General features: G+C 45.9%; 1 protein-coding gene across 3 annotated transcripts in view; it reads right to left on the bottom strand.

Moving 5' to 3' along the window:
• The window catches only part of SECISBP2 (SECIS binding protein 2), a 58,018-nt gene that overhangs the window by 16,678 nt on the left and 17,069 nt on the right, over positions 1–24,271 (bottom strand). For 2 of the 3 annotated variants that reach the window (XM_077299845.1, XM_077299852.1), the window contains exons 2-4: positions 20,889–21,049; positions 10,301–10,459; positions 6,310–6,408 (exon numbers count right to left, since the gene is read on the bottom strand). In XM_077299845.1, coding sequence (XP_077155960.1) covers positions 6,310–6,408; positions 10,301–10,459; positions 20,889–21,049 — 419 coding nt within the window. Of the gene's footprint in view, positions 1–6,309; positions 6,409–10,300; positions 10,460–20,888; positions 21,050–22,075; positions 22,094–24,271 lie in introns of those variants that run through there. The other variant, XM_077299849.1, reaches the window with a different exon arrangement.

Here is a 24,271-nt window from a genome sequence, read left to right as displayed (position 1 = left end):
TATGGGGCATCTGTATGGGGCCATGTGCAGCATTATATGGGGCCATGTGCAGCATGATATAGGGGCAAATATCTGTATGGAGCATCTTATGGGGCCATAATCCACATTTGTGCAGCATTATATGGGGCATATTTTAATATGGAGCATCTTATGGAGCCCATCATAAACTGTATGGAGCATTATATGGGGCTCCTGATTCAATATGGATATTCAAAAACACTTAAACTACTGAGGTCTCAATTAATTTTACTTTTATTGGTATCTATTTTTATTTTTGAAATTTACCAGTAGCTGCTGCATTTTCCACCCTAGGCTTATACTCGAGTCATTAAGTTTTCCCAGTTTTTTTGTGGCAAAATTAGGGGGGTCGGCTTATACTCGAGTATATACGGTAGTTCCTGCAGTTTTGGAGATCTCCTTTTTGAGGTTTTCCTATTAACATTATTACATGGGATTAACTATATGTAAAAACAGAGGGAACCACTATGATAAACCTGACATATTTTAAAACCTACACTGCCTAAAAATTTAACAGTATTAACAGATTTGCCCTCATGATTATGTGCCTAAAACCAGGAGTGGGTGATAATACAGAAGTGGTGCATATGTTTCTATTATACTTTTCCTCTGATTGTTCCTCTCCTGATTTGGCTTACACATACTGAGGTAAAAAAATGCACCAAATACTAAAAATGTAGACATGGCCTAAGAGTGAATTCATGTGTCATACATACTGTTGAGATTCTGCATACATCGTGTAAAAACATAGATTAGGGTATGCTGCAGATTTTTAAGTCAACTCAGACTTTTTCTATGGATTTTGCTTTTTAGGCCGCAGTGACAAAATTTTCAGGTGAAAATTTCTGCCAAGTCTGGCGCAACTGTGATCGATCAAGAAACATATGACTAAGATCCCCTAAAGTATGCCATCATTTATGGTAGACGTCACCCTCTGAGAATTAAAATACAGATACCGAAGAGCTGATTTGCCAGTGCACCCACTTTACGTTCTTTTTTACAGAGTGGTGCTGTGCAGGGAACTATATCAAGTCTTATGGAATTCTCCACAAGGCAGGACATGGGGAGTACTGCTGTTCAAGAAAATGTTAAAGCACTGACCAATACTACATAGCTCCCAACCGTCCCTCATTGTGCGGGATTGTCCCGGATTTCATTCTTTGTCGTGCTGTCCAGCGCAGGACGCTGTGATCCCGGGAGACAGCAGGAGACCTCCTGTCACGCCCCCTTTTGTTAGGCCACGCCCCTTCCCCTGTATGTTCCTGAGTCTCCCAGCATCACTGTTCAGAGAGGGAGAGAGGGGAGTGACTCACTTCTAGTTTCAGTTTGAGGTACGTAATTAGTAACACAGCCGAACACAGCCTGGGTGCCAGCGGCAATGTAAGCAGCAGACCAGAGTGTGAGTGGACTGCTGGAGCTGCTAATTATAATGCCTGGCTAATAATAATCGTGCGGAATGAGAGTGGGGCTGAGCAGGGTGGGACGGACACACTCACAGCCTCCCTCTGTTTGCCTCGGCTGCTCAGTGCTCACTGCTGTGTTCTTATTGCAGAGCGCCCAGTGTGAGTGAGTAGTCCATGTCACAGATTGGTGACTCACTGACATGTCTGTCTCCAGTCAGTGGCATTTGAGGAGGAGCAGCTGCAGCTCCCACGGGGAGGGTGACGACACAACGCTATTGTGGCTGCTGTTTCCCCACGCATAAAAGGGCTATCAAAGCCCCTGTGACAGTCTGACACTGTATCATCATGTGCTATGAGACAGCAAATCATGGCACAATTAATTTATTGCTCTACACAAAAATTACAAGCAGCTCCGCTCGGTACACACTCTGCTCCGCTCGGTACACAGACACACACGTGGCTCCACTCGGTACACCTCGTACACACACGCGGCTCTGCTCGGTACACCTCGTACACACACGCGGCTCCGCTCGGTACACCTCGTACACACACGCGGCTCCGCTTGGTACACTTCGTACACACACGCGGCTCTGCTCGGTACACCTCGTACACACACGCGGCTCCGCTCGGTACACCTCGTACACACACACACGGCTCCGCTCGGTACACCTCGTACACACACACAAGCAGCTCCGCTCGGTACACCTCGCTCACACACACACACACACACACGCGGCTTCGCTCGGTTCACCTCGTACACACAAGCGGCTCCGCTCGGTACACCTCGTACACACGCGGCTCCGCTTGGTACACTTCGTACACACACGCGGCTCTGCTCGGTACACACACACACACGCGGCTCCGCTCGGTACACCTCGTACACACACACACAAGCGGCTCCGCTCGGTACACCTCGTACACACACACACGGCTCCGCTCGGTACACCTCGTACACACACACACACGCGGCTCCGCTCGGTACACCTCGTACACACACACGCGGCTCCACTCGGTACACCTCGTACACACACAAGCGGCTCCGCTCGGTACACCTCGTACACACACACACGGCTCCGCTCGGTACACCTCGTACACACACACAAGCGGCTCCGCTCGGTACACCTCGCTCACACACACACACACACACGCGGCTTCGCTCGGTTCACCTCGTACACACGCGGCTCCGCTTGGTACACCTCGTACACACACACACACGCGGCTCCGCTCGGTACACCTCGTACACACACACGCGGCTTCGCTCGGTTCACCTCGTACACACACGCGGCTCCGCTTGGTACACCTCGTACACACACACACGCGGCTCCGCTCGGTACACCTCGCACACACACACACACACGCGGCTTCGCTCGGTTCACCTCGTACACACACGCGGCTTCGCTCGGTTCACCTCGTACACACACGCGGCTTCGCTCAGTACACCTCGTACACACACGCGGCTCCGCTGTATAGATCAGCTGAGATGCTCAGTTCAGAGCGGGCTCAGCGCCGGAGCCCGCGCTGAAACAGGGTTTATTACCTATGTCGTACTATTACGGCATAGGTAATAAAGCAGTTAAAGAACAGAACCAGAATGGGGGGGGGCATATACCAAGATAAGGGATATATATTACCAGGATGGGGATATATATACCAAGATGAGGCCCAGTATAAGGGACATATACCAGTGTGTGTATAGAGATAGACTAGCTATTGAACCCGTTCTACGCCCGGGTGGCGAGCATTTATATTGGTATATGGTCTCCATCCTGATATGTACTGCTTCCATCCTGCGTCCCAATCCTGTCATTTGCTCCCATCCTGCGCCCCCATCCTGTCATGTGCTGCTCCCATCCTGCGCCCCCATCCTGTCATTTGCTCCCATCCTGTGCCCCTATTCTGTCATGTGCTGCTCCTATCCTGCGCCCCCATTCTGTCATGTGCTGCTCCCATCCTGCACCCCCATCCTGTCATGTGCTGCTCCCATCCTGCGCCCCCATCCTGTCATGTGCTGCTCCCATCCTGCGCCCCCATTCTGTCATGTGCTGCTCCCATCCATATGCCCCGTATGCTGCTCCATGAAGGTTGATGGCCCCCATAAGATGCTCCATAGCATAATATGCCCCGTATGCTGCTGCGATAAAAAAAAAAATGTCTCAGGCCCCCGACACTTGCGAAATTCACCTGTCCCCGTTCCACCGCTGTGCTCCAGTCTGTCTTCCGGATCTCTGGCTGTGACTGTTCAGTCAGATGGCGCACACTAAGCACGTCATCGCGCCCTCTGACCTGAACGTCACAGCCAGAGGACGCAGAAGCCGTAGCCCAGTGGTTGAACGGGGACAGGGGAATATCGCATACTCGCCCTCCTGGCACGTCCGTGCTTCTCCATCAGAGATCTCAGTATGCGTTCAGACTAGTGCTTACGCATACTGCGATCTCCTGGGCCACAATTCTCATCCCCGGATGCATAACTCAGTGGAGTCCAGACTGCGCAGGCGCTTGCTCAGTTTATAAAGGCTTCGGACACAGTGATGCTCCCAGTGTTATATTAGAGATAGATATGATGCGGGGGTCCGGTTCAAATCTTGCACCACAACCCATCACACTCTATTTATGCCGCTGTTCTCGGTTGCTCTATGTGACTGTAGACATTTGAATCTTCACAGCGTTCACATCGCACGCTGTGAGGATTCTCCAGACACGGCAGCAGGCGGTTATATGACTTTGAGTATGTGACTTGCATACTCCTTTAAACATTCTCATACCTCCCAACCGTCCCGGATCCCGCGGGACTGTCCTGATTTTGACAGTCAGCCCCGGGATCCCGGACAGGACATTAGTTGCCCGCATTACGTGCCTAGGGCGGGGACAATGCAGCAGGGGGCGGCATCTGAATAAGGTTTGTGTCTGTTTTGTTTTTGTTTTTTTTTATAAAAGCTGTGTCTCACCTCCCGACCGACCCCGCCCCCCCCCCGCCCCCTGTGCGGCGCTGCCACGCTGAGGGAGAGAGCCAGCAGCAATCAAGATGAAAGGTCAGCAACTTACTACCTCCTGTGTGTGCACGGAGCTCCGGCTTCTCCTGCTCTTATCTGCTATCCCGGCAGAGAAGGAGAGACGGGGGAGGTGCAGGGACAGTGCAGAGCTGTGAGCAGGAAAAACTGAAGAGCTGCACATGGACATCAGCCGCCCCTGCACTACAGAAGAGATTGTGTGATGTGTGTGTGTGTGAGCTGTGTGATGCTGCATGTGTGTGTGTGTATGAGGTATCTGGTGTGTATGTGATGGCTGCGTGTGTGTGTGTGATGGCTGCGTGTGTCTGTGATGGCTGCGTGTGTGTCTGTGATGGCTGCGTGTGTGTCTGTGATGGCTGCGTGTGTGTCTGTGATGGCTGCGTGTGTGTCTGTGATGGCTGCGTGTGTGTCTGTGATGGCTGCGTGTGTGTCTGTGATGGCTGCGTGTGTGTCTGTGATGGCTGCGTGTGTGTCTGTGATGGCTGCGTGTGTGTCTGTGATGGCTGCGTGTGTGTCTGTGATGGCTGCGTGTGTGTCTGTGATGGCTGCGTGTGTGTCTGTGATGGCTGCGTGTGTGTCTGTGATGGCTGCGTGTGTGTCTGTGATGGCTGCGTGTGTGTCTGTGATGGCTGCGTGTGTGTCTGTGATGGCTGCGTGTGTGTCTGTGATGGCTGTGTGTGTGTCTGTGATGGCTGCGTGCATGTGTGATGGCTGCGTGCGTGTGTGATGGCTGCGTGCGTGTGTGATGGCTGCGTGTGTGTGATGGCTGCGTGTGTGTGTGATTGCTGCGTGTGTGTGATTGCTGCGTGTGTGATGCATTTGTGTCAAAGCTGCATGTGTTTGTGAGCTGCGTTTGTGATGCTGCATGTGTATGTGTGATACTGCGTGTGTGTGTGTGATGCTGCATGTGTGTGAGCTGCGTGCGTGTGTGAGCTGTGTGTGTGGGTGTGAGCTGCGTGTGTGTGAGCCGTGTGTGTGAGCTGTGTGCGTGTGTGAGCGTGGGTGTGAGCTGCGTGCCTGTATGTAATTATACAGTACGGAGAACTGTGGCCATTATACAGTATGGAGCATCATGTGCAGCCAGTATACAGTATGGAGCATCATGTGCAGTCATTATACAGTATGGAGCATCATGTGCGGTCATTATACAGTATGCAGCATCATGTGCGGACATTATGCAGTATGCAGCATCATGTGCGGACATTATACAGTATGGAGCATCATGTGCAGTCATTATACAGTATGGAGCATCATGTGTGGTCATTATGCAGTATGGAGCATCATGTGCGGACATTATACAGTATGGAGCATCATGTGCAGTCATTATACAGTATGGAGCATCATGTGTGGTCATTATACAGTATGGAGCATCATGTGCGGCCATTATACAGTATGGAGCATCATGTGCGGCCATTATACAGTATGCAGCATCATGTGCGGTCATTATACAGTATGGAGCATCATGTGCAGCCAGTATACAGTATGGAGCGTCATGTGTGGTCATCGTACAGTATGGAGCATCATGTGTGGCCATCATACAGTATGGGGCACTGTGTGGCCATATTTTTTTGTTTATAATTATTGTATATGAAACAGTGTGATCGGCAGTGCTAAATGGGTGTGTTTGGGACGTGGGTATGGGTGTGACTAATTATGAATGGGTGTGGTCAGAGGCGTGGCCTAAAACTTTGTCCCTCTTTCCCATCTTCAAAAGTTGGGAGGTATGATACTAACAATTTGGCATATTTATGCCATATTTACGCCATGTACAGGCAATTGCATATACCTTTGCTCTGTGCGTGAAGTCCAAAGATAACATGGATCCAACCACAAATAATAAGTAAAAACCCTTACATCATACCCGTTAAGTTAATCCTTACCACTGATCCTCTAGGTCCCCAGATGAAGCCAGAGTTGCTTTTATTTTCACACTTAATGCCTGCAGAAGAGGAGATCAGGTCAGGGAATTCTTCAGCGTCCTGTGTGGAGGAAGCATTGTTAGTAATATAGTGTTTTTCATGAAAATCATAAACTCTGCATATATGTAGTGATGACTCCTCTTCTCACCAAAAACTATATGGCTTACAGACCTACCAGCTTTTAAAATGAAAGCTAATAAACAACTCCTCAACAATTAAATGGAGGAAAAGTCCTGGAAATATGAAAATTATCGGATCGAGTGCAGCTGGCGTGGAGCAGCGAATACAGGAAAAAACATGAAGTTATATTCTCCCTGCGCTTCTAGTCATTGGGGCAGTGTAGGAAGCGGTTACGACTACCACTCATTATACATTGAGCACGCTATAATCACTCCCCGGCACACTGACTGTTCGCTATGAAGTGTATGCGTGCAGCACGAGTATGTAGAGCAAACTGCCAATGTTCTGGGGAGTGATTACAGTGCACTCATTGCATAGTCAGATGTGACTGCAATCACCCCATACATTGCCCTTATGAGTGGCAGAACTTGGCTGCAGGGAGAATAGAACTTCATTTTCTCCCTGTAGTCACTGCTCCAGTAAGTCGGCTACACAGGGTGTAAATGCTACTTATAGCAAGATTACCTCTATAGTGTGTACTCACCTCAGATTTCCATCTAAATCCACAAAGTATGTGATTTAAACAAAAACCCTGAGGAATCATGTGCTATAATGAGGTAGATGGAATCACTTTGGACTCTGTCCGGCCCCCCTTTTGTAAGGCACACACACAACTGTGGTTGAGCCCACACATTTGTCCACTAAAAAGAAACCTATAAAGATGGACACCGCCAGAACAGAGGCCAGGCAAAGTCCAAAGTGTCTACATCTGCCTCACTACAGTGAGTGGTTTTATCAGAGATTTCATCTGAATTACATTTATGTTGGGAGTTAGACAGAAGCCCCATTATAAGTGCTCAGCGTAGATAAGAGTAGCACAAGATAAATGTGATTCCAGCATTATACTGATTTTTGGGGGCCAGAATTAGTAAGTAAACAGTTCAAGAATTTTAATTTTTATTCCTGCTGTTTACTGCCCGGCATAAGTAATAGTTCAGCTTACAGGCCTCTGCACCCCAAAGACATAATGTGGCCTTGGGCGGCCATGGCAACTATTGGTAACCCACAAACGAGCCCTCTCCCTATGTTAATCATCGTACTTTTGCAATTTACAGTTCAGTAATATTTGCCACCGTTTATGCCAGACCTGGGCAAAGTGCAGCCCGCGGGCCACATCCAGCCCTCTGGCTCTCTCAGTCAGGCTCACGGACTGAGAGAGCAGTGCGGCTGGAAACCAGAGGTCCACGGGCCGCACCGTGTCCGCCCGCTAGCTGTCTCCATCTGCGCTGACTTCTTTGGTGGGGGAGGGACCTCCGGCCACTTCCTCCACTAATCAGCGTGTAAAAAACAGCTGACACGATGATGTCATTTCATTGCATCAGCTGTGTACTGCGGAGAGTAAGCGCACTGGAGGCAGAGAGAGAAGCAGAGCGCCGGGGAACGGGACCGAGGTGAGTATGTGGTGATCTTTTTTTCATGTGCATGGGATGTTTCAGTGGGCATGGGGAGGTTATGGGGGTGACATGCTTCACATGGTGCTGCACATGGGGGGGTGACATGTTGCTGCACATGGGGGGGTGACATGCTGCTACACATGGGGGGTGACGTGCTGCTACACATGGGGATGACATGCTGGACATGGTGCTAAATATGGGGCCGACATGCTGCACATGGGGAGGCTATGGGGGCAACATGCTGCACATGGGGAGGCTATGGGGGCCTCATGCTACGTATGGGGAGGCTATGGGGCCTCATGCAGTGTATATGGGGAGGCTGTGTGGGGCTCATGCTGCATATGGGGGAGGCTGTGTGGGGCTCATGCTGCATATGGGGGAGGCTGTGTGGGGCTCATACTGCATATGGTGGAGGCTGTGTGGGGCTCATACTGCATATGGTGGAGGCTGTGTGGGGCTCATGTCGCATATGGTGGAGGCTGTGTGGGGCTCATGTCGCATATGGTGGAGGCTGTGTGGGGCTCATGTCGCATATGGTGGAGGCTGTGTGGGGCTCATGTCGCATATGGTGGAGGCTGTGTGGGGCTCATGCTGCATATGGTGGAGGCTGTGTGGGGCTCATACTGCATATGGTGGAGGCTGTGTGGAATTCATGCTGCATATGGGTGAGGCTGTGTGGGGCTCATACTGCATATGGTGGAGGCTGTGTGGGGCTCATGCCACATATGGGGGAGGCTGTGTGGGGCTCAAGCCACATATAAGGGGCTGTTGGGGGGCTCATACCATATATAGAAGGGGCTGAACTCGGGTTCAAACGATATATAGGATGATATCAACATACTTAATTCTGCTCAATATTAAGTGATACAATTAATATAATTATTAATAATATAATAATTATAATATATGGTTATTAATATTAAGTAGAATTAATTTTAGCCTATTGGTTTGGCCCTCCACAACAGTCATGGTCTCTCATGTGGCCCCTAGGGAAAATTAATTGCCCACCCATGGTTTATGCGATATTAACAGTATTCTTTTGTTTACAGCTTGTTGCCTTGGAGACTGACCAACGTGCAGTCTAGCTTGTAAGCACTGCGCTAGTTAGCAAAGCAGAAAAGTCTATCGGACAATGAGCAGTAAACAAAAGGAAAAAGTGATAATAGCTCAAGAATGGCTGAAAAGGTTTCGGAAACACTATCCAAAAACACCCATATATGAAGATGGGAAGAACCCTTTAACCAATAAGTAATTATTAGAGGACACATTCCTTTATATTATGTCAATCACAGACATTCACGGTATGTTCACAGGCTATGCAATAAATGTGTGATAGATGGGGCACCACCTTTACATTTATTATTTGCAGGAGTTAAAGGAACAGCCCAGATGAATGTCAGGAAAAATTCTTGCTGATAAAAATTTCCGCAATCAGGTGTAAATACCAGTAAGGCTACTTTCACACTAGCGTCGGGCACTGTACGTCGCAATGCGTCGCTGTGGAGAAAAAACGCATCCTGCAAAGGTGCCCGCAGGATGCGTTTTTTCTCCATAGACTTTTATTAGTGACGCAGTGCCACACGTCACAACCGTTGTGCGACGGTTGTGTCGTGTTTTGGCAGACCGTCGGCACAAAAAAACGCTACATGTAACTTTTTTTGCACGTCGTATCCGCCATTTTCGACTGCGCATGCGCGGCCGAAACTCTGCCCCCTCCTGCCCAGACCTTAGAATGGGGCAGCGCAAGCGTCCCAAGACTGCTTCCGCTGCCCACGTCGGGCATTTTTTTCACAGTATGCGTCGGTATGTCGGGCCGACGCAGCGCGACGTCCCCGTACCGACGCTAGTGTGAAAGCAGCCTAAAATGCAATATACTCGATGCCTGTGGTCTTCCCAATACTAGCGGAATAATAGAAAATATGGAAAAGAGCTGCAAGAAAAAAAAACATATGGGGAAAAGTGATGTGAACAAAACCATATAAAAATTTGTCACAAAAAAATGTAGCATAGATCAGTGGTAGCTTTGTCATCAAGAGGTGGTCACTAGGCCTCTTTCACAGGATCGGTATTTGTCATCCAGTTATACGGATTTTTTCATGTCCGCATGCTGTGCTTTTTTTGGATGGAACCCACCCACTGCAGTCTACGGAGAGAGCATATGTATTCGTTTCTCCATTGGTGTTTGCATTTATTGTTATTATTTTCCATTGGGCAAACATGGATCCAGTTTTGACCAATAGAAATAAAATAGGAATGAATGGAAATATTGACGCATCTGGGTTAATTCTACGTCTGTATTGGGGGCGTCTGTATCACGGACGTCTAATTATATGCTTGTGAGAATCATGGTTTCACTGTGTGCACAGAATCAGCCGTACCTGAAATCTTGGGGGCTCTTGATAGACAATGTTCTCATTTGTGGGTTTCGCAGTTCCTGGCACTTCACTGCTGTTATTTTTCTTTTTCCGCTTTCTTTTTTTCTTTGCTAACGCTTTTTCGGCTTCTGCTTCGGTAGCTAGATAAGGTGTTGGTGGCAGCTGCAAAAGTACATAAATGATAAATCAGTTATACAATGATAAATCAAAGATGATGGCCACTTTTTTTTTGTCTTATTCTGTAGTAACAGAAAATTAGCACACAAAAGAAAAACAAGTATGCAGACAACAGGGATCGCCTTATAACTATTAATCAAAAAAGAAACATACAAGCCACAAAGCCAGAAAAAAAACACACTAAAAAGTCTATGGTTCTGTCTTTATTAGCCATAGGCTTTTTAATGGTTTTTATCTGTCTTTGTGGCTTGTATAGAGGAAAGAGAGAAAATTCAGCATCCAAATCTTCCATAAAAATAACACTTTACTGTACATCATTAACATCCATAGGCAATGTAAAGACGCAATCACATAGGTGGGGTCATAAGCATGAGCAAACGCGTTTCGGAATACAATCCTTAATCTTTGCATACTACTGCCGCATGTCTCTGGCGTCTTATGTCACATCCTGTCAAGACACCTGGTCTAGAGTCTCCAATTTTGGAAAACTAACTTACAACATGAAAAACTGCTAAAAATACAAATTATACATAGATAATACAAATTCAATGTGGTGAGAATTATTCAATCATAATCGTGAATTAAATCAGGTTTAATATTCATTCCATGCGGAACTCCTCCTGACATGGGGGGAAACATAGGATTCAACAACAAATTTTGTGAAATATCGTAACAATGACATGAATTTGAAATTCACTTCTAATTTACAATCATTGAACACTGATTTTTTTTTTTAAATATTACACTCAGTAATAACATGTCTACACATATTACAGTAGTCCCCTATAGAAAAAATATGGCCACGAATTCAACCCTCTAAGTTTCATCATGCCATCCCAAACAGGTGATAAAGAATATCCCCATGGGAGAACTGATTCAGATTAAACGAGAGGAGATTTAGACAAGAAACATCGGAAATTAAAGATTAGATGATTGTAAATACCCTAACTGGATGTCGTCACGAGTAGTGATGAGCGAATTTGTTTGGAAAATGATCGCCAAATTTGGCACGAATATGGAACATTCAGATTTGTGATCGGAAAAACTAGCAAAATTCTATAAAATCGGAAAAAAAAAAACTGTAACATTCGGTAAAAAGTGCTAAAAATATTTGCGTTGCCACAAAAGTATTTTCAGCATTTTAGCAACGATAACGGTCGAGTATCACGAGTGTTTGGCACGTGTTTGATGAGGGGAGGGGGTTTGCAGAGCTCATAGGCACGGCGTTCTTGTAAACAGTCATTTTTTTCCCCCTAACTTTGTGTGCACATTGCGGCTAGCCAATCAGGGCGCAGAAAACATCCACAATGTCCTGACACAATGGCTTGTGCCATTGGCTGCTGAAATCACATGTCCCTCTCCATATAAAGAGCAGACATCTTGTTTTAGCGCCATTTTGACACTGTAACAGCGCAGAGAGGCTGCTCCTGACGCTGACACTGTTAGCAACAAGATTTTAGCTAGTTAGCTAGGCAGTTGTATATCAGTCAGATAGCGTAGCTAGCTAGTGTCCAGTGTGGCTGTTAAATTTACCTTCTAGCATTTTTTATTAGCCAGTACTGAGGTCCACAGACAAAGCCAGCAGGGCACACGTCCTACAAGTGTGCTGTGCACTGCTTCTATTGTGCTGCCTGCAGGAGTACAGCATTCTAAATCTTATTTTTTCACTAGCTAAATGTGAAACAGCCTGCTGTATCCCACCTTGCATTAAAAAAATTATAATTTTTTTCTGTTACGGAATATGATACAGCCCGCCGTATCCCACATTGTCGTTTTGTGGCGGTGACATGAACCTGTCTGCAGAACTATTGATAAACGTGATACAGCCTGCTATATCCAACCTTTTCATTTAGTGGCGTTGAAATTGTCCTGTGTGCAGAGCTGTTGCACATAAATTTTTTTTTTTTTTTTTTATACAAACATGATACAGCAGCCGAGATCTGAGTTTGAAACTGTTTTTAGCCTACCTTCTAGATTATGTGCATCTTTGGCATCGAATTTCTCATGGGCATCTTTTATGCCTAGCTTGAGATGCGCATCTGTTGCACCTATCTTCTGACAAGCATCAAACGCTCTCTGGCAATTGGTGTTGGGTAAATGACTAATCGCTGTAGGTTAGATCCTAGATCTCGCACCTTCCATAGTCACCTTGTTATTCAACCTGTTGTCCGATCCCATTCCCGCCATCGTCATGGCTCTTTTTCTGATCAGTTCATGTAACAACATGTCAACCATATTTCTGCTGCAAACCTGCACCTTACCAGCAGCAAATGTAGGAAAGAGGGCATTCCAATGCCACAGACAATCTTCTAGATTATACAGGCATCATTCACACTAAAAATATATATTTTTAGGTTACTAAAGTGATTCAGAAGGGGAGATCTCAGTTTGAAATTGTTTTGAGAATCTGGTCTATGTTATACAGGCCTCATCGACAGGCCTCAAAAATTATTCCGTTACTAACATAATACAGTAGGGGACATCTCACATACAAATTGTTTGGAACATGTAGTCAATGTTATACAGGCCTCATCCACCCCCAAAATTTTTTTAAAAAAAATCTGTTACTAATGTCATACATTAGGGGACATCTCACTTTGAATTTTTTTTGGACCAGATCTTCTTTGTCATACAGGCCTCATCCACACTGAAACAATTCTTACTTGTGGATAACATGATTCATCACGCCATATTTCACTTTCTAATTTTGTGCCGCTGAAACTCAGCTGTGTGCAGAGAAAAAAATGAAATTTTTGTTGCTAATAGTGTGCTCCTAGCACATTATCTGAGCAACATAACTGGGAAAAAGAATAGGTCACAGTGGAAGGGGGATTAGGCTTGGTGTTTGAGGTGTATGTGGGGTAGGTGTTAATGTTTCTGAAAGCACTAGTAAACCACTAATGTGACGTCCTATCCAAAGACAGCTGCCAACTTCTGTTACTGGATGTTGTAGATTTTAGTGTGAAATATTGTTTTCGCGTAATTGCAGTCTCTGATATCTTTAGTGGGGCTTATGTGCTGTTGCTGCTGCTGAAGATGTGAACACTAATTTGTGGAAATGTGAAAAGTCCTGCTTGGATGTCAATCTGCTGGATTGGGTGTAGTGGAAGATTGGTCAGTCCCTATTAGACTTTCTACTGTTGTGAAATTGATGTCACTTTGTTGGCGTGTGCTATAAATTTTTGTAAATGTGTAGATTTCGTTTTGGGTCTCCTTCATGTGTGTTGCCTGTAGCAGTAGGCCTCCGATACCGGCAGTCCTCCACTGTCTTTTAATTAACTACCCATGTTACTATCCTTACAATTTTCTGACAATAGTAATCTACGAAACTGATATGTGTGCCACCTGAGTGTGGCTGAACATCAATTTCAATTTTTTGGGGGGGTTTTATCACTTATATAGCGCCAATAATTCAACATTCGCTTTACAGACATTACTGGCACTGTCACCATTGGGACTCACAATCTAAATTTACTATCTCTATGTCTTTGTAGCGTGGGTAGACAACTGAACGTTTCTGTGGTTGGAAGGCTATCACTGCGATGCAAACTGTGTTCCTCACTGCTGTGTTGGGAAAAACCACTGTCAAGATTGTCTTCCAGCATGTTTTGATACTGCAGCATAGGCGCGTCCCTTTCCGGGGGGGGGAAGTAACTGGCAACCCAGTAGTCAGCACTATTTGGAATCATAGCTATACGGGTAACAATCAGGTTGCAGATAGTGCTGCAAAAGGCGCTCATGGGTCGGTCTCTTTCATGAGGTCCAACTCCACAGTGTGTTGGTGGCGGGATAACACTCAAGCTCTCTTCCTCCATGCCCTCTTGAAAACCACGGACAACATAGAGGGAATCATTACTGTCTTCATCTCCTAACTGTTGTGCGTCCATCAACTCTTCCTTCTCATCCTTTTCATGGTCCTTCTCCATTTGTTCCTCCCATAGCAAACATCTGTGAGACGACAGATCTGAACTTATAGAGATTGTTAACCCTAAAGGTATCCTCCTCTGCTTTCTCCTCTTCCCCCTGGACCACCACCACAACCTCCTCACCCACACTATTTAAAGTGTGCTCCAGCATGTAGATGACAGTAATAAGGATGCTGATGATGGCATCTTCACCGCTAACCATCTTAGTAGCCATTAAGAAGACATGCAGAAGGGTGCAGAGGTCCTTCATCTGTATACACTACGCAAGTGTGAATTGCACCACATCCGTAATGCGCTGTGCTAGGATATGAAAAATGTCATACTGAAACAGGTCTCGGCAGTATGGTGGTCATATCGCATATCAACCGGTAGTCCGAAAAATCTCTATACCAACTGAAGTGGAATGGTGGAAGTCAGCATGACAGTGGTTTCTGCAGCAGCGCATCCAGACTGGGACAGTGGGGGAAGAATTGCTGTACCTTTAGGTTGAGGATGCAAGCCATGCAAGGCACGTGTGTATGGTTGGCCCCGTGTAGGGCCGCCACCAGGTTTTCACGGTTATCACACATGACCTTCCCTGGCTACAGGTTGAGGTAGACAGCCATTGCTCAAACTCTGCATGGATAGCTGTCCACAACTGTTGATCTGTATGACTGCGATCTCCAAGGCATATTAATTTAAACACAGCCTGATTACAGTGAGCCCTGGCTGCGCAGTACGGAGGTGGGGAGGGATTCTCTCTACAGTGTTGGAACGTGTGTTTAATTAAGGCAGATGTGGAGGGTGAAGGTGGAGGCCCTAGAGGAGGTGGAGGAGGCAGGAACACTGCAGGAACTGTTACATACAGAGGTTTGTTCCGCAAGCCCTGAGGATTCCAAGACTCGGTGTCTAGCGACACCTTAGTGTCTACTGCTTTAGTTCACCATCCCCTTGTGTATACTAGTTTACTTCTCCAACCCAAGCTGTTTAGTAGCTTAGTTCTCCAACCCCTGTTGTCTACTAGTTTAGTTCTCCATGTTCTGGTGTTAATTTATTTAGTTCTGCAATCATAGCTGTTTAGCAGTTTAGTTCTCCAACCCTGTCATCTATCAGTTTAGTTACCCATCTTATGGTATGAAGTGGTGCATTTCTCCATTCCCAAGTGCCCTGCAAACCTTGGTGATTGCAAGACTTGTGGAGCAGCCCCTTCCCCGACTGCATACAGCTTCCAGAGTCACCCAGTGCCCAGTCATCTAGATGTAACCCCCCCTGTCCATGCTTGCTCATCCAGGTGTCATTGTTGAAATGCATCCTGGCAGAATTTTTCAGGGAACGGGTGATGTTGTCTGTGACATGTTGCTGTAGCGCAGGCACAACTTTCTTAGAGAAGTAATGGTGACTGGGAAACTGGTACTGGGGGGACTGCAACGGCCATCAGCTTTCAGAAACCGTCTGTATCCATAAGGTGGAAAGGCTGCATTTCCATGGCTAACAGTTGGAGTGGCCATGCAATAATCACAGAGATCACAGGCCATGAGTCGTACAGAAACAAGCACTGTGATCTTTGTAGCGAATAGCCCTCAGCTGGTCCCTATCGTCCAGACAATGACACAATTGGGCGACGAATCATCAGAGGAAGCCGCAGGCTATTCACAATAATTAGTTCTCAGAAAATAGTGAGCGTATGGCTTATCTACGTCCAGATTAGCACATATTGAATATGTGTATATCCCGCCATACGATCACTGCTAAATCCACGATAACCCTACACTTTTCGCTGCCAACACCAATCCTGTTTTTAACCCAATAAATAAATACAGTCCGATTGGACGCCATTCTTCTTTTGAGGTTCACACCATCAGGGTGTTTCTTCCCCTCTCCCTTAGAGTAGCAGTCATATACTGGCCCCCCAGGCTCACCCACCCACTTCCTTGACCGCTTTTAAGTGTTGCTGCCACATTTCATGTCCTCAGAATTCGCAACCCTTATCCTCAAAGACTTCAACAGCTCCACCTCCCCAATGGCATCAAAGCTTCTATCTCTATCCAATTCTCATGGTCTCTCACAACTTTCAAACTCTGAGACACACAAAGACGGTAACACCCCTGATCTGGACTTTGTCCGGCTCACTTCAATCTCCTACCTAGATGACTCACCTCTTACCCTTTGTCCCCCATTAAATTAGGAGTATAATCACAACTTAGACATTTTTAGGTGCTCCCTAAGAACACATCTGTTTAGGGCAGCCTATCACGTTCCCTAATCAAAGTCCTTTTTATATATATATAGCCAATTCTCTACTTCTCTGAACATAATTCGCCATGAAACTCAACCGTACCAAAAAGGCTCATGCAGCCTTTTTTCTACTCCCTATTTCCTCAAGATGGTTGTGCCATCATTGTAAACAAGCAATAATAAGCAGTAATTAACCCTTTTATTGACAGGGCTTATGGTGGGGGAGATTTATTGACGATGTTATCCTTATATGGAGCGGCTCTGTCGCTGAGTCTTCCCCAGCATCTTTTTCTGACTTTGTTGATTATATCAATAATAATAGCATGAATATAAAATTCACACATCAGGTGCATGGCACTGTTGCTACGTATCTTGATATTACACTTACGGGTGATAGCTCCATGGGAGTTATCCATACATCCCTGTTCAGAAAGGCAACAAGTGGCAATGCGATTTTGCATGCAGATAGTTGCCATCCGCCGCATGCCATACAAAATCTCCCGTTAGGTGCCAAGAGAGCATGTTTCTAATGCTTCATTATACAGTCAGGAAAGCGAAGTAATTAAAAACAGACTCTTTAAGAGAGGTTACAAAAAATGGATGATAAATAGAGCTGTTAAGAAAGCTGACATAAGATCTAGAAATTCTCTGTTGTCTGAAACCAATGGCAATGGTAATAAAAGCAAAATAAATGTCTGTACTTTTTCAACCTCATATAGTTCAAATTATAAGGATATTGTTAAGTTAATACACAAGCATTTCCCAATGTTATATCAAGATCCTGTTTTATCAAAAATTCTTTCAGCAGGATATAGGTGTGTCCCAAGAAAAGCAAAAAAATCTGGGGCATTATTTATCTCCATCGTTATATACTTCCAGTTCTCATAAACCTACCTCGTTAACATATACTGGGTGTTTTAAGTGTGGTGAGAGAACCTACGGATTGCGCCAGTATATAGACAGGACGGATTAATATGTTAACAATATCACTTTAAAGGAATATAAAATTAAAACCTATATTAACTGCAATACCACGTGTGTGGCATGCAATAAATATTATATAGGCTGCACTACAAGGAGACTTAAGAAAAGGATAAGCGAGCACATTACTGCCGCAAATCCTGGAACTGCTGCAAGCCGTAGAAATATTTCGGGGTTATCTAATCCTTTTTTGGAAACGCACAAAGGCAATTTGTGGAGTTTAAAGGTTCAAGGAATTGATAGAGTAACTAGATCAATCTGAGGGGGTGCCTGGGAACGTGCACTCCGTTGTCGGGAGGCATATGGGACATTGGCTTTGCACGCACGTTTTCCAGAAGGCCTTAATTATAAAAGTGACCGTTTATATTTTTATTAGATTGCTCTGACGTATCTTTGTAGTACTCAGCTAACATCCTACTGTTTTTTGTGCATATGGTGAATGTCTTGTGTACCATTACCATTCCATGTAAAAAGATCACTCTTTTTTTCCAACATGTGTTTTTTTTTGTGTTTGAATATAGGCTCAGCTATGCTAATTTGCTAATTTCAACTAATCATATTCATATGAAATGTCTTCACACAACGTACGCATGTGTTAAATATGTATAGAATTGTTATACAATGCATTTTCATGATATTGTGATCTTATGTATATGAAGGACTAATTTCCCTCTGGTCGATATGGGGTTAATTGAGGAGGTAGTCCTTTTTAATCCATTACATGTGCTGTTGTGATAGATATAAGGAACTGTTCACTATGTTTGTATGCTTATGAGGAAGGACTGTTTTCACTGGGTCTGTAACGCTTCAGGACTATGGGGGGTCCCCATGATGTTGTTTTTTTTATCGCTGAAGATGTTGAAATAAAGAAATAATTTTTTTTACTGAAAAAGGAATTTTGTGCCGGAAGTCTTCTATTTCTATTGTAAATCAGCACCTGTAATTTGTGTCACCCCCACCTTATTGTAGATTGTAAGCTCTGAAGAGCAGGGTCCGCATTATTTTTGCTTTAATTGTTTGATTATCTTAAACTTGGGAACTTTTGACTGTTTTATATGAGTTGGGGCTCATGATGCACTGGTTGTTGTGGTTGCATAACTGTCTACGTAACCTCCTCGTCTTCCTCCTCCTCTGCTGAGCTACTCAGCTGCATGCCTCAGGGTTTACACCAAGAGTGATGCAAATAAATGTATAGAATTTATACAATGTGATTTTCTGGATTTTATTTTTCATATTCTATCCCTTAGTGTTAAAATTAACATACCTTTTAAAATTATAGACTGTTCCTGTCTTTGTTAGTGGGGAAAACTTACAAAATCAGCAAGGGATCAAATACTTATTTCCTTCACTGTAGATTACCTACATTACTTGGAAGCCTCTAAAGATGTTTCTCCTAGCTGTACTACAAGATTATGTATTCTCACTACATCCAGAATACACAACCAGAATTCCTGGATGAGTGGCCCAAATGTCACAGAGACCCAGGAAATTTGTGTTTTCACTTTTTATGGGATTGCCGGAGATTAGGGGATACTGGGCCTAAGTGGTTCAGTTCCTACATGACTACATGGGAATCTCCATCATAGATGACCCAAAGACTAGGCTACCATTTGTTGACCATAAACAATACCAACGTATTGTAGATAGATAGAGGTCCTGTTTACAGCCTGAAAATGTGTGGCCAGACATTGGGTGCCATTATCAGTGCCAACCATCTGGATGAAAATTTGAAGTACACCTCTCCCTCACCTAAAGAAAAAAAATATCTACCGTATTTTTTGGATTATGAGACGAACTTTTGTTCCCCCAAATTTTGGGGGAAAGTGGGGGGGTGCGTCTTATCTGTGTGTGTCTGAATCTGTGTGCTGTGCTGTAGAGGAGGGGGGCAGCTCTGGAGTGGTGTCAGGGGGCATGTGCCTGCCAGCAGCACGGGGGGCATATAAGAGTGACCCTGGGGGGGGGGGCTGCATATAATAGTGACGTGACCCAGGGGGGGGTATATGCCTGCCAGCAGCACAGGGGGGCATATAGTGACCCAGGGGGGGCATGTGCCTGCCAGAAGCACAGGGGAGCATATAGTGACCCAGGGGGGGCATATGCCTGCCAGCAGCACAGGGGAACATATAGTGACCCAGGGGGGGCATATGCATGCCAGAAGCACAGGGGAGCATATAGTGACCAAGGGGGTATGTGCCTGCCAGTAGCACAGAGGAGCATATAAGAGTGACCCGGGGGGGGGGGGGGGGGCAGGAAGGCATGCGCCTGCCAGCAGCACAGGGGGCATATAGTGACCCATGGGGGGCATATGCCTGCCAGAAGCACAGGGGAGCATATAGTGATCAAGGGGGGTATGTGCCTGCCCGCAGCACAGGGGGGCATATAGTGACCAAGGGGGGGCATGTGCCTGCCAGCAGCACAGGGGGGCATATAGTGACCAAGGGGGGGCATGTGCCTGCCAGCAGCACAGGGGGGCATATAGTGACCAAGGGGGGGGCATGTGCCTGCCAGCAGCACAGGGGGGCATATAGTGACCAAGGGGGAGCATGTGCCCGCCAGCAGCACAGGGGGGCATATAGTGACCAAGGGGGCATGTGCCTGCGAGCAGCCCAGGGGGGCATATAGTGACCAAGGGGGGCATGTGCCTGCCAGCAGCACAGGAGGAATATAGTGACCAGGGGGTGCATTTGCCTGCCAGCAGCACGGGGGGTGGGGGGCATGTGCCAGCACAAGGAGGGGGTTATATAGATACCAGGATGAGGGACATATGATTTGTAAGACGGACACTGGCATTATAAGACAGACCCCCGTTTAACATAAAAAAATATTTTTTTCTCTTTTTCTTCACCAAATTTGGGGGTGCGTCTAATAATCAGGTGCATCTTATAAAGTGAAAAATACGGTATATACAACAGAGCAGCCCTAGAAGGTGAGGTGGTGGCTTACTGGGGGAGGAGAGGAAGAAGGGCTTCCTTGTGGTCTGCCCTCTATCAACCTAGATCACTAAATAGAAATAGACAAGCAGCAATAACTATTACTTAGTGTATTTTGCATGATTTTGTGTTTTTGGGCAGAACTCTCTAAGAAATGTTTGGAGATATTCTATTCAAGTTCTCTGATTTACAATAACTTTAATACTGTTACTAAGTACTAAATATTATATTCATTCCTGGTTTCCTGGTAATGACTGATAGGCCAGCAAGACTTCTTAGTTTGCACTATCCATAAGGTGTGTGATCCTTTCTATCTCCTCAATAAACTTTATGTGGCTTTATGTGGCAGGTACCGAGCCTTACCTTATTGTAACCTTGGAATTTTGGATCCGTACTGTTGCTTGCTACAGTGACGACACTTTTTACTGAGGTAGGTGAAGTGATCACATTTCTTGGAGATTGCTTTACTTTGCCAGCCCAAGACAGTGTGGGTGAAGGTCTTTCAGAAGACATGCAAGCCACGTCTAGAAAAGGCAAACACAAACAGGCAAAACTTTACAGTCCAATTACTATTATGCAAAAGGTCTCAATCACATGATCAAGTGCTCCTCTTTATAGGGTCCTGAACATGGAGTCACAACACCGCAGGGCTATCCTGCCCACTATACAGTGTATTCGATATTGCCACCCTAGCTGAAAACAGCTGATCGCTGGGGGCACCGGCTCTCCGTCCTCCACCAATCTAAGGGTATCCTAAAGATAGGTCATCAATGCAATAAAAGCCTGGAAAACTCCTTTAGATGTTGCATTTAGTAACCTATTTCCTCCAAAGCTACAAATTGTTAAGGAACACTTTTTTGCCGATTAAAACCAAAGCTTAACTGATTCATAAGATCACGAGATTGTCTTTCTTGTGGTATATTCTGTATTTTTAGGGGTTTAGCCATAATTAGAAGCATAAGAGATTTTTTTTCTCCTATGGATAACATTCAGGTAATATGGTACAGATACAGTACAGATACAGTACCAATATTTCCTCACCCCTCCCTGAGCTCACCAGAATACTAGAGCTGTGGAGAGACTAGGGTTAATAGAGAGGCTCCTGACAAATCTGCTCTGCCTCACTTTTAGAGCGTTGGACTGGATTCATGATTTTTGGCAGTAATTTTCCAAAATTGAGACAAACCCGCAGCATTTTTGGCGCAATTTCATACCATATCCATGATGTGTGAATACTGCACATATGAGTTCACTGTGCTTTATTATTATTATTTATTTATATAGCACCATTAATTCCATGGTGCTGTACATGAGAAAGGGGTTACATACAGGGTTATAGATATCGTATACAGTACACAAATTTACAATGACAGACTGATACAGAGGGGAGAGGACCCTGTCCTTGTGGACTTACATTCTACTGGCTTTGACTGTTATCTGATGACAAGAAAGATTATGACAGTCTGTGTGTAACATGGAAAGAACCAGGTGCTCCCATGTGTGAGCCCACTCAGGCTGCCATAGTGGAGCCATATGATGGACAGGCTCACCTCGCAATCACAGGTCTGGAAAAGGCAGACTGCAGCACTCGTCGTCAGTACCAGCAGGGATAAAAAAAAAAAAAAGAAAAAAGTCATACTAATAGATATCAACGATTGGTGAATAGGGAAAGTTACTGGATTTTGTGATGCCTGACATGCATGCCTCTTGTGACTGTGATACCTGACATGCATGCCTCTTGTGACTGTGATGCCTGTCATGCCTGCCTCTTGTGACTGTGATACCTGACATGCCTGCCTCTTGTGACTGTGATACCTGACATGCATGCCTCTTGTGACTGTGATGCCTGACATGCATGCCTCTTGTAACTGTGATGCCTGACATGCCTGCCTCTTGTGACTGTGATGCCTGTCATGCCTGCCTCTTGTGACTGTGATACCTGACATGCATGCCTCTTGTGACTGTGATGTCTGTCATGCATGCCTCTTGTAACTGTGATACCTGACATGCATGCCTCTTGTAACTGTGATACCTGACATGCATGCCTCTTGTGACTGTGATGCCTGACATGCATGCCTCTTGTGACTGTGATGCCTGACATGCATGCCTCTTGTGACTGTGATGCCTGACGCCTGTCATGCATGCCTCTTGTGACAGTGATGCCTGACATGCATGCCTCTTGTGACTGTGATGCCTGTCATGCATGCCTCTTGTGACTGTGATGCCTGACGCCTGTCATGCATGCCTCTTGTGACAGTGATGCCTGACATGCATGCCTCTTGTAACTGTGACGCCTGTCATGCATGCCTCTTGTGACTGTGATGCCTGACGCCTGTCATGCATGCCTCTTGTGACTGTGATGCCTATCATGCATGCCTCTTGTAACTGTGACGCCTGTCATGCATGCCTCTTGTGACTGTGATGCCTGACGCCTGTCATGCATGCCTCTTGTAACTGTGATGCCTGTTATGCGTGCCTCTTGTGACTGTGATGCCTGACATCCATGCCTCTTGTGACTGTGAAACCTAACATGCATGCCTCTTGTAACTGTGATACCTGACATGCATGCCTCTTGTGACTGTGATACCTGACATGCGTGCCTCTTGTGACTGTGATGCCTGACATGCATGCCTCTTGTAACTGTGATACCTGACATGCATGCCTCTTGTGACTGTGATACCTGACATGCATGCCTCTTGTAACTGTGATACCTGACATGCATGCCTCTTGTGACTGTGATACCTGACATGCGTGCCTCTTGTGACTGTGATGCCTGACATGCATGCCTCTTGTAACTGTGATACCTGACATGCATGCCTCTTGTGACTGTGATACCTGACATGCATGCCTCTTGTAACTGTGATACCTGACATGCATGCCTCTTGTAACTGTGATACCTGACATGCATGCCTCTTGTAACTGTGATGCCTGACATGCATGCCTCTTGTAACTGTGATGTCTGTCATGCATGCCTCTTGTGACTGTGATGCCTGACATGCATGCCTCTTGTAACTGTGATGCCTGACATGCATGCCTCTTGTAACTGTGATGTCTGTCATGCATGCCTCTTGTAACTGTGATGTGTCATGCATGCTGCTTGTGACTGTGATGCCTGACGCTTGTGATGCCTGACATGCATGCCTCTTGTAACTGTGACGCCTGACATGCATGCCTCTTGTAACTGTGATGCCTGACATGCATGCCTCTTGTAACTGTGATGTCTGTCATGCATGCCTCTTATGACTGTGATGCCTGACATGCATGCCTCTTGTGACTGTGATGCCTGACATGCATGCCTCTTGTGACTGTAATGCCTGACAAGCATGCCTCTTGTAACTGTGATACCTGACATGCATGCCTCTTGTGACTGTGATACCTGACATGCATGCCTCTTGTAACTGTGATACCTGACATGCATGCCTCTTGTAACTGTGATACCTGACATGCATGCCTCTTGTAACTGTGATGCCTGACATGCATGCCTCTTGTGACTGTGATGTCTGTCATGCATGCCTCTTGTAACTGTGATGCCTGTCATGCCTGCCTCTTGTGACTGTGATGTCTGTCATGCATGCCTCTTGTAACTGTGACGCCTGACATGCATGCCTCTTGTGACTGTGACGCCTATCATGCATGCCTCTTGTGACTGTGATACCTGACATGCATGCCTCTTGTAACTATGATGTCTGTCATGCATGCCTCTTGTGACTGTGATGTCTGTCATGCATGCCTCTTGTAACTGTGAC

This window comes from Ranitomeya variabilis, chromosome 1, assembly GCF_051348905.1.
Source record: "Ranitomeya variabilis isolate aRanVar5 chromosome 1, aRanVar5.hap1, whole genome shotgun sequence".
Taxonomy (NCBI): domain Eukaryota; kingdom Metazoa; phylum Chordata; class Amphibia; order Anura; family Dendrobatidae; genus Ranitomeya; species Ranitomeya variabilis.
Note: the sequence above shows the minus strand (reverse complement) of the source record. Positions and strands in the feature narration are given on the sequence as shown.